Source organism: Sinocyclocheilus anshuiensis, unplaced genomic scaffold (genome assembly GCF_001515605.1).
Source record: "Sinocyclocheilus anshuiensis isolate Anshui unplaced genomic scaffold, SAMN03320099.WGS_v1.1 scaffold1495, whole genome shotgun sequence".
Lineage (NCBI taxonomy): Eukaryota > Metazoa > Chordata > Actinopteri > Cypriniformes > Cyprinidae > Sinocyclocheilus > Sinocyclocheilus anshuiensis.
Genome location: NW_015558671.1, coordinates 257,625 through 268,627, shown reverse-complemented (window position 1 = coordinate 268,627; position 11,003 = coordinate 257,625). Strand labels below are relative to the sequence as shown.

Here is an 11,003-nt window from a genome sequence, read left to right as displayed (position 1 = left end):
TTTCAGATGATGTATAAATCTCAGTTTCGAAAAATTGACCCTTATGACTGGTTTTGTGGTTCAGGGTCACATTTGGTAAAATAATAAACTGAATTTGAGAAAAAAATAAAACACATTTCATAGGGCCAATTTTTGTTATACTTCCAATAAATTGCTGTTAAATTGTTTAAGTTCCATGATTTCAATTTCATTCATTAGACATGCTTTTTTATTAATAAAAATGTAATTTAACCATTAAAACAGAGTCTGGAAAAATTTAAAAGAAAAAAAATGGAATTCAGAAAAATTTTAATAGAAAAAATGGAAATTGGAAAAAAAATAAAACCATGCGCATGCATAATCCCAAGCATGCATCTCAGGAAGCTGACTTTCTGTGAGAACTGGAGCTTCTAATGCATTGACACGATTGCTTTACCAGTTGGTGATTAGCTCTTTTTAATTAGAAAGTGGACTTTTTCCACCATGTTGCGTGTTGCACTTTTTCCCATTCATAGTAATATTATGAAACCATCTTGGTATACCATCTTTGGTCGTACACACATTTTACAGGTTTGTTTTGGCAAATGTCTTTGTAGCAGCAATGAAAACAGTTTACAGTGATTTTGTCAGATAATTTCACATGTTAATCTGAAACATTGCATTTCAAAATGTAAGGAAGCATTTTCAGGGTTCCCCATCATATGCATTGGACTGCAGTGGAAGACCTCTCACTCCTCGCAACCTTCCAGTCTGGCTTCCCTCTCCCCCTCTTCCACCCACACATTGCTGCAGATGCAAAAGGAAGGAGGGGGCTAATGAAATAATTCAGGCGGTCTCTTTCTACACTGCAGTGGTAGGGATTGACAAATGCTGCCTTAGCTTTAACCATACCAGCAAGCAGCAGTTAGATGTAAATATCCACAAGCATTTCATTTTTGTTTTCAGAACAAAAAAAAAAAAAAGTTCATCTTGACTACAACCTTGAAGATTATTGATCGGTAATTTTCCAGTGCTGCCTTAGGAGGGCAGTGCTTTTGTCGACATCTAATCGATACTATTCAACAGGCAGGAGTATGAACAGCGCTCTTTTCTTCTTCCTCTTTTAACTCTCACTTTCTTTTCTACAGTTCATTTAGGAGACCTTAGAGGCCTCACACATTTTTCACACAGCCTTTTTGTTAGACTGATATGTATGTTGTTTATGGTGGCTTATTTGGTTATTTGGCTAATTTGACCTGCCTACTATTTTGTTGCTCTCTGGCTTGTGCCAAATCTATTGGCTCTCATTTACTAACTGTGCACATGTTTTTTTGCAATATGTATTTTTTATTATTGTCTATGTGTGAATTTTTAGAAATATTATTATTTATGAGAAATTGAATAGCTACTGTAATTGATGATTCTCATTTCAGAATAACAGAATAATGTCTATTGTAGCTTGATCTGGGATTGATGCAGTAAAGGCCTATTTAAAAGATGCTTATGTGTTTCAGTCAGTTTTAACATTGACACACTTGGCTTTAAAGATTTTGATCTCAAGCAAGAGTGCAAGAATGTGTTTCAGAGAGTGATGAATGGCTGTACGAGAGAGGTTGTGTGGAAAGCCCTTATTTGGAGATGGCTAGGGCATGCATTATGTAAATTCTTAACTGTGGGTTATTGCTCCTTCACTTACAGTAGAATAGTCTGGATTCATCAGCATTACAATAAAGCATGGCAGAAATTTTGACATGAAAAACCTTTTCACACAAGAACACTCGTACACAATTATTAGTGAATGAGACCCATTTGGACTCTCATAAGTTATGCAATTATTGAAGAATCATGATTCCTGTGTAAAACCGTTAGCAAACAGGTTTTATACACAAATACGTCTGTACACGTTTAGGTCACTAGACAAAATTGTATCCCTTAACTGTAGTCCACAGCAAACAAAAGCTGTTTTCCACATTATTTGGAGTGGAAAATAAATAATCGGACACTTTTAAATAAATTTAGCTCACGCTGGTAAAAATAGAACTTTCATGGTTGAATGGCTGAAGCATCTGTCTCTCTCACACACACATACACACACCCTCTTTCTCTCTCTTTCTTTCTCTCTATCTCTCTCTCAAACATTCCATCTTATCTCTCGTGAAGTTTTTGCTCTTGGCACTTACTCAGTGGTTGCCGTGGTGACGGGTTTCATTCATGAATCTGTAGAGGCCCCTCCCCCATCCTCTTCCTGCCCGACTGTATGCTCCACTGCCCACATACGCATAGCAGCACCACACAACAAACCAACTGACCAAATCCGCCTACACTCACTGCAGTACACACACTCACGGATTCCGCAGTGCATAAGCTCATAAAACTTCAGCACGCAAATTTTTGGTGCATGTCATGATTAATAATTTTAAATGTTCATAAATATAGCAGTATGGCATGCACATTCTACCCAATGCAATACAAACTATGCCAAGATATATGTCATATTCCTTGGTGCATTATTATTTAACATAGTTCAATAACTGACCTGTGACAGTGACAGCTTTAACTCTAAGATAAGATGCAGTTCCATGTGCGTATATAGTACGATTTGCAAATACACTACCAGTCAAACATTCAGGGTCAGTAAGATTTTTGTTTGTTTTTGAAAGAAACTAACACTTTTATTCAGCAAGTTTGCATTAAATTGGTCAAAAGTGACAGTAAAGGGATGTTGGTAATAAATGCTGTTCTTTTTAAACATTGATAATAATCAGAAAGGTTTCTTGAGAACCAAATCAACATATTAGAATTATTTCTGAAGGATCATGTGACACTGAAGACAGGACATTCAGCTTTGTCATCATATAAATTACATTTTAAAATTTATTATAAAAAGAAAACAGATATTTTTTTTAATATATATTATTTTTTGGCATTTTGCCTTTATTACAACAGAACAGTGTAGAGCAGGCAGGAAGCGAAGTGGGGGGGGGAGGGGGCAGGACCAGGAAAGGTCCTCGAGCTGGGATTCGAACTCGGGATGCCTATAATACAATGGCGTTATGTCGGCACCATTCCCACAAGGCTATCGGCGCCAACAGAAAACACATCTTTTAAATTGTAATAATATTTCACAGTAGTACAGTTTTTACTGTGATTTTAATTAAATAAATCAGCCTTGGTGAGCATAAAGGACTTCTTTCAAATATGTGACCCTGGACCACAAAACCAGTCATAAGTCTCCCGGGTATATTTGTAGCAATAGCCAAAAATACATTGTATGGGTCAAAATGATCGATTTTTCTTTAATTCCAAAAATCATAAGGATATTAAGTAAAGATCATGTTCCATGAAGATATTTTGTAAATTTCCTACTGTAAATATTTTTTGATTAGTAATATGCATTGCTAAGAACTTCATTTGGACAACTTTTCCAAATTTAGATTTTTTTGCACCCTCAGATTCCAGATATTCAAATAGTTGTATCTCGGCCAAATAATTTAAAAAAATTGACCCCAGACTTTTGAACAGTAATGTAAGTACTGCAGATTTTGACTTATTCTCTCTCTTCCTCCTTCCTCTCTTTCTTGTAACTCTCATGTTATTTCTCTGTCCCACTTTCTTGCCCTAGCAGTCAAGGTCAGCCATCTCGCAGAGCTGGATGAAGAGATAGACATTCTCTCCTCCATCATCAGCAAACACAGAGAATCAGAGCTGAAACACTCAGGTAAGGTAGCATGGGAAGCCTGCTCACCATTATGTCATTCCAAACCTGTATAATTTTCTTTTTTTTGTAAGACATAAAAGGATAAAGTCTTTGTGCTCCTGTTTTCCATATAATGACAGTGAACATGTCAAGTACATACTAAATGTGCACTGCAGTCTACTCAGGGTTTCTGAAGCCATACGATATTTATATTCAAACTGACACTGTTCATGTGAGAAGTGTTTGATGACAGGGCTGACACTATTTGAATTGAACGTGAGCGAGAATGTGGTTTGTGAGCTAGCAGGGGAAGATTATGAGTAGATAATGACTTCAGTTTAGCTGTGTTCCTACAGAAAGCAATTAACCCTTCGTTACTGTAGCTATTCCCGACAACTCATGGCGCTCTCACGCTTCATATCTTGTTTTCACACAGTCAAAAATATATCGCGAAAACTGACAACACACCAACAGACAAGACAGAGCAGGTTACTTTAGATATGAAACAAAGTCTTAGCTTTCAGTTGTTGTCATTTTTTAACTATTTCAAACAATAAATACCGTTTTGTGGCTCTTTGATGTGTCGTGAAAAATAAACATGAATGAACATCAGAATGTCTTGTTTCAACCACTGAAAGACGTCAATGCAGCACGCCGTTGTTCAAGTTCACCAAAGTTAATCTACTAACCTGTCTGGTTTGTTTGTCTGAGATAATTGGTCAGATTGCCTGTCAATCAAACTCCCTGCGCAGGGTCAATTGATAGCTTCGGACACAATGAAATTATAAAGTTGTATGGAAAAGAGTGCATACTATTTCACCTTTTGTAACAGCATACAGTTTAGAACAACATGAGGCATTAGGTTTTTTTTTTTGTTTTTTTGTTTTTGGTGAATTATGCTACCATATTTTGCCACCCACTCCACATCGTTAAAAAATGTAATAAAATAAAAACACAAAATATAAAAAACATAAATTCAGTGTTTTCTATTCAGAGACAGTCTCTCTCACTCTTTTTTCAATCTCTTATGTTCTTCAGCCTCCTCTCCAGCTGCTTCCAAAGCTCCTGAGGATGGATCCTGGCCAGGCAGTCAGCACAGAGCAGAGGCATCTCCTACTGCTGCTACATCAGAACAGCCTCTGACAAGTGCCCTGACCACTGCCGCCTCTACCACCAGCCCAGCCTCATACACTCCCTTTATCTCTGCTGCGCACAGCGCCCCCTTTATCATCCAGTACCCCTCTGAGGACCACTCTTTCATCAGTGCGTTATGCTGTGTATTGTTTGCTGATGTTTATAATTGTATATGAGTTTGCGGACTGTGTCACTGCAGTGCTTTTCCTTCTTGCTTCTTCAGCTTTTTCATGACAATCTTTTTATCTTCTTTTGTTAGTATTTTTGGGTGTGTTTCTCATGGTGGGCTCAGTTGCCATGGTCTTGACTGGAGTGTGTTGGGTCAGGTGAGATGTTATATAATCTTGACAAACCTTGTTGGTTCAAATACCTGCATGAATAAGTAGACATGAATGATACTGAAGCTGAAGATGATGCTTTCTTCTCAGGATGCAGAGAGACAGTCGTCTGGCCCAGAAGGCTGATTATCCTGCTTTTCGTTTAATAGGTTCCAGTTCTTATGATAGTGGCAAGGTGAGTAGAGCATACATACACATAAAAAAGCAAAGCATCATTCCTGCATGTGTCGTGATGCTTGTATGTTCTTGTATGTTGTATGTGCTGATGCACTCTTCTGTTACTCTGTTATTAGACTGGTGATAAAACACTTGCACAGAGTGCCCAGATGTACCACTTTCAGCTCCAGAAGCAGCAAATGATGTCACTCAAGTACGTAATTGGCCAATAGAATGAATAAACTGCCTTTCATGGATATAACACATTTCCCAGCAACCCTTATCCTGCATGCCTGGATTTGGAATAATTAGAGTATATTAGATATGCTTCTGTTCAACAATTTGGGTCAGTAAGATTTTATTTATGTTTTATTTTTTGAAAGATTTTATTTATTTATTTTTTTTTAGAAAATGTGTGAAATTGGTCAAACATAACAGTAAAGAATAAATCATTTAAATGCTGTTCTTTTGGACTTTCTATTCTTCAATTTATATTCTATTTCTACTCTGTTTTTTCCAATGAAATTTCCATTTAATCATGTTGACGAGAAATTTGTTTCTTCAAATTTGTTAAAAAATGGTTTGGTTCTGATGGATCATGTGACACTGAAGACTAGAGTAATGGTTGCTGAAAATTCAGTGTTGCCATCACAGGAATACATTTTTTTTTTTTTTTTAAATAATCAAATAGAAATTGTTATTTTAAATAGTAATAACATTTATTTATTATTTATTTATGATTATATTTTTGAGCCCATAATTGCTGCCTTAGCAATAGACTTTCAAAAAAAAAAAAAGATACCAAACTCTGGAATGGTATTGTATATGTCATCTACTCCATTTAAATTTAAAAACAGATAACAATATTTCTTATCCCACAGTCATTTAACAATTTAACATGTAGGCCTATTATGAATAATGGAACACTGGAATATTAGAAATTATTCATGAGCAACTTATATAACTTAACAGGTAATAGAGAAACAAAATGTATGCACACCATTAATAAAACAGCTCTAAGTCTTATTTTATTTGTTCTTTTTTGTGTATATTTTAAAATATGTAGGTTAAAATGAAATAATGTGATGTCCCGTGAACATTTGGCTATAATTTATCAGGTTAAATATATCAGCCTATTTTCTGACCAAAACCGACTCATGCATTGACATTATTTACATTATTATTCAAAACTCAGTGGCATGTCTTCTGTGTTTTGTTATTATGCAGGCAACGAAATGATTCCAAGATTCCTGAGTCGGGAGCCACTTCGGATGAGGAAAATGAAGACGGAGACTTCACTGTGTACGAGTGCCCAGGACTTGCCCCAGTAAGAACAATATGTTTATATACATAATTCTGAGTGTGGCGGATCACGTCTGTGTCTTTGTGTTCATGTATGAGAGAGATCTCACTTATCGCTGTCATAAATCACGACTCCTGCAGGTGTAATCGATGGTATTATATGTCACCCACTGTGCTACAGTTTGAAGTCTCCTGTAGTGCCACTGTGTTTGAAAGTATCATTCTCTTTCCAGACCGGGGAAATGGAAGTGAAGAACCCACTGTTTGATGACTCCACCTTTCATCTTCCCCTGCAGAGAAGTTACAACTAAACAAGAGTACTCAGAGGACGCATCACAATGGTGTGCTTTCCTCATCTGATCCATTCAGGCAAGGTCACAAAGGGCATTTGAGAGCATTTTTCTTTTGTGCTGTTAAATACAAGTTGACACTGGTGTTGCAGCTTCCATCCATGAACAGAAAACTAAATGCACCGCAACACAGACAGAAATAATTCACCTCATTAACATGTTGATTCACACATGCACAAGCATCCTTTCTAAAGACCAGCCCCTTCGGACCAGGACCCTGCGTTGTAGTACCTTTCAGTTTAACGGCAGATGTGTAAAAACATTGCATGGATTTCTGACTAAGAGTTGCACACATCCTGTATAATCACGCAGAGTTCCTGTCTCTTTCCTTACGTCTTCTGGATCCGTTTGATAGTAATGTCCGTTATAAACATACTGTACGTAAGAGACCGGGCATCTTCGAAAAGCTTGAACATGATCTGCTCTTGATACCAGCTCAAGACTCATTTAATTTCAGGTCATTGCTGAGTTCTGTTATGACGTCTCCTGTAGTATATTGTGAGTACTGTGCAATGAAAAGGAAACTTATTTATAGCATTATCTGTTTGAACATATCTTGCCTGCAAATGCTAGTCATCTTTAGAATGGACGTGGAAGTTGACTCCCCTTGTGGAGCGACGTAAATTATACGATTAGCATATTTTATGGTTTCTTCTACCAAATTCGTCTGTGACTGTATTTTTTAAAATACCAATGGTGATTTTAATATTTTTTTATAATTGTGCTCACATAAATACCCTTAAATGATATTATGTAGCCGCTGTATAATCAGAATGGTCCTACTATGCATGATTTGAAGCTGTGTAATGAAGAAAGTCAGTGTGCATTTCTGGTTCGTTTATAGAGCAAAAACACATGAAATTGGAGTTTTTGTATCAAACCCAGTCAAATCAAAAAGACCTGATTTGCAGCGTAACATGTATATAGCAGCTATTGTGTACAGGTCAGGATTCTCCGAACTATGTGCGTTGAATTCTATGCTAGATCACTAATGGTAACGTTATATAGTTTGATTCCGGAACGAGTGTCGCTCGCTGCTGTTTCTCAGGAAATCTGCCAACAGTAGCCGGTTTCTGTGCAGCATTTTCTGTAATTCCTGCAGGGGATCCGTTCAAGTTCCTCTGGATCTTATACCTTTGAATCTTTTAGTCAAAAGCCGTGGCAGTGTCGTCAGTCTTTCGATGTTGCATTGGGGCAAAGGGAAGCCCTTCAAATTTGAAATGTGCCTCCTTAAACATCCTCTAATTGTTCTGTTCTGTTAGACAGTCATTGTGGGGATGTTACCTCTGATATGACCTGCACTTTTCAAAATAAGTCACGATGGTCTTTAGTTGAGCCCAATAAACATTTTTCAGCTACTGAGATTGCCTGACATGCATGTAAAGATGGAATATATAAAAGAGGGAATAAATATTTATATCAGCTCAAATAATAGTGTCCTGTTTTCTTTGATATTAAACCTACCAGGTGTTTTGTGTGAAGACATTTAAACAACATGAGACGCTTACTTGAGTCTTTTTATGTGCCTTTTCCAAAGGGTATTTAAGTATAATGAAGTTCAACCTGTACACACAGATGCAGGAGACTTTATTAAATGATTTAATAACACATGCTGACTATGCGTTTGTGGACAGTAACATGCTAACAAAAAATGTTTAAAGAAATAGCTGTATAAATGTACTGCATTTATACAAAATCATGGCCGTTTAATGTCAGTTATGATATCTTGAATGTCACGTCACTGCTTTTCCACTGAATTGACCATTTTTCCCATGAAAAGTATGTTGTCATTCATCGGTTTGACAATAAAAATCATGAATGGAAGATCAAATCTGTAAACTGGTAGTTTTGTCCTGGATAAATCTATCCCAAAGTCTGCTCTATCTATTCCTTCCTCATCTACATCAAAAGCAGCTTGATGTTTAACCTGAAAGAAAATCACAGAGTACACTTCAAATCAAAGTGAATGTAGAATATGCTCTATGAATTTCACATTAAATTTAAAGGGATAGTTCACCCAAAAATTTAAATTCTGTCATTAATTATTCACCCTCATGTCGTTCCAAACCCATAAGACCTTGGTTCATCTTCGGAACACAAATTAAGATATTTTTGATGAAATCTGAGAGATTTCTGATCCTGCATAGATAACAATGCAACTGAAATGTAGTAAGGACATCATTAAAATAGTCTATGTGCCATCAGTGGTTCAATCGTAATTTTATGAAGCTACGAGAATACTTTCTGTGTGCAAAGAAAACAAAAATGAGTTTATTCAACAATCTCTTCTCTTCTGTGTCAGTCTTCGTCATGCGTTGTGGTACTCTCGTGAATGCGTGAAGAAGACTGACACGGAAGAGAAGAAATAGTTGAATTTCATGTATTTTTTTGTGTGAACACATATTCGTTGTCATACAAATCTGAAAGCAAGCAGTTGCGGCAAGCAAGCCACCCATCTAAAGCAGATGCAGAAAAACGTTCGCAAAAGAACCTGACTGTAAGTACATTAACATTATTGGTCTTAACTCTTAAATAAAGCCTTTCATATTTCAAGTTTTTCCTACATTTTCCCGAGAAGTCTCCGGTGTAAAGGTATAACGGAAGTACAGATACACTGCTTTGCGGGAAAGCGGAAGTTAGCAGACGTCAATGTGAAAAGGGCCTAATGGCGTTAGCGCGAGCGCCGGTTGATTGTAAAGAGGGAGCGATCAGCCAGCAGAGGATTCTGCAGCCTTCCTCAAACAGTTATGTTCAGGATTTTCTGATTTACTTAACGAATACTGTGTGAGGGGGCAAGAAACGGGCCAAGGGAGGTCACGTATGGCACACATAAATTAAGCCCAATATACGGGACGTCCCGGCTAATACGGGACGGTTGGCAACCCTAGCTTTCCCCTGCCTGTTCTGGCATCCTGGCGCACAGCAGCTGTCCACCATGTTGAAATAGTAAGGTTTGTAAGTTCTAAAAAGTGGTTTTAAATTATTGTTGTACAGCTGTCGATACCAATGCTCTAGCGCTCTCCTGATTGCCTGCCTTCAGTTTAGAGTGCGTGACGTCAACCTCCGGAGCTCTATACGCATGCGCAATGCATATTCAGGCCGTGATTTAACAAACTCAATCTGGAAAACAATGGTAAGTAAACTGATTTTGCTGAATGAAAAAATTACTGTCATAGCAGAAACGTACACTTTTGTGACGTAAATGTGCAACTTTTCTCATGATTACCTAGAAACAAAATTCATTAAATTCAGGTGCACACCAGTAGCACATGGACAGATATTCCAAGATGTCATACATTTTTGTCATTCATATGCTCATCCTAACCAAACAAGCATGTAGCAAAGATTAAATCTCACTCTCTCACTTGTCATTATTCCCCCGCATTTACCAGAAAAAGGGATAAGGTCAGTGTAGCTGGGAATGATGAGAGTCGATCATGTTTTTGTAGGCCTACAGCAGTTTGTTCCACTTGAAGAAATTGATTCATAAATTGTTTGTGAATGGGACTATGATGTACATATGTTGTCGTAGAAAATGAATTAAAAAATAAAACTTGTTTAATCTTCCGTCAAATGTGAGTGTCAGATAAGAGACACCAAAAATGTGCAGTATTGGGGGTTCTTCAGGACCAGGATTGGGTGCCACTGCTCTAGACAATAGGCCAGGACTCAAAGGATTAGACTTGCAGAATGTCTATACATTTATGAGATCTAAGCAAGTATGTTTTTGTGTGCTTACTGCCATGTTACAATAGCAATATGTTTGTTCGAACGAATGTGTTTGTATTATTTTACTTTTCACTTTCACTTCACTTATTATTTCTTTGTTTTCTATCCAGAGATAGGTAATAAAATGGACAAGCCACAGATTTTAATCTCTATGCCAACTGTGTAGGGTATGAAATTAATGCAAGACAAAGGCCAGTTTTGCCAGTATTTGAATTTTACGTAACTTTTTACAACACATCTTTCCAAATAGGCATTACATATAATAGGGTGACCATACGTGCCATTTTCCCAGGACGCGTCCTGGCCAGGATTTCTATATTGCCTAAAATATCTAGGTTT

The 11,003-nt window shown here is 37.1% G+C and overlaps 1 protein-coding gene across 2 annotated transcripts in view; it reads left to right on the top strand.

The window, feature by feature from the left end:
• The window catches only part of LOC107681258 (neural proliferation differentiation and control protein 1-like), a 24,012-nt gene extending 15,656 nt beyond the window's left edge, over positions 1–8,356 (top strand). The window contains exons 3-9 of one of the 2 annotated variants that reach the window (XM_016477511.1): positions 3,584–3,676; positions 4,694–4,918; positions 5,049–5,115; positions 5,218–5,302; positions 5,421–5,497; positions 6,511–6,610; positions 6,819–8,356. In XM_016477511.1, the coding sequence (XP_016332997.1) occupies positions 3,584–3,676; positions 4,694–4,918; positions 5,049–5,115; positions 5,218–5,302; positions 5,421–5,497; positions 6,511–6,610; positions 6,819–6,896 (725 nt within the window). In that variant the 3' untranslated portion in view covers positions 6,897–8,356. Of the gene's footprint in view, positions 1–3,580; positions 3,677–4,693; positions 4,919–5,048; positions 5,116–5,217; positions 5,303–5,420; positions 5,498–6,510; positions 6,611–6,818 lie in introns of both variants that reach the window. The other variant, XM_016477509.1, reaches the window with a different exon arrangement.
• The last annotated feature ends 2,647 nt before the right edge of the window (positions 8,357–11,003 follow it).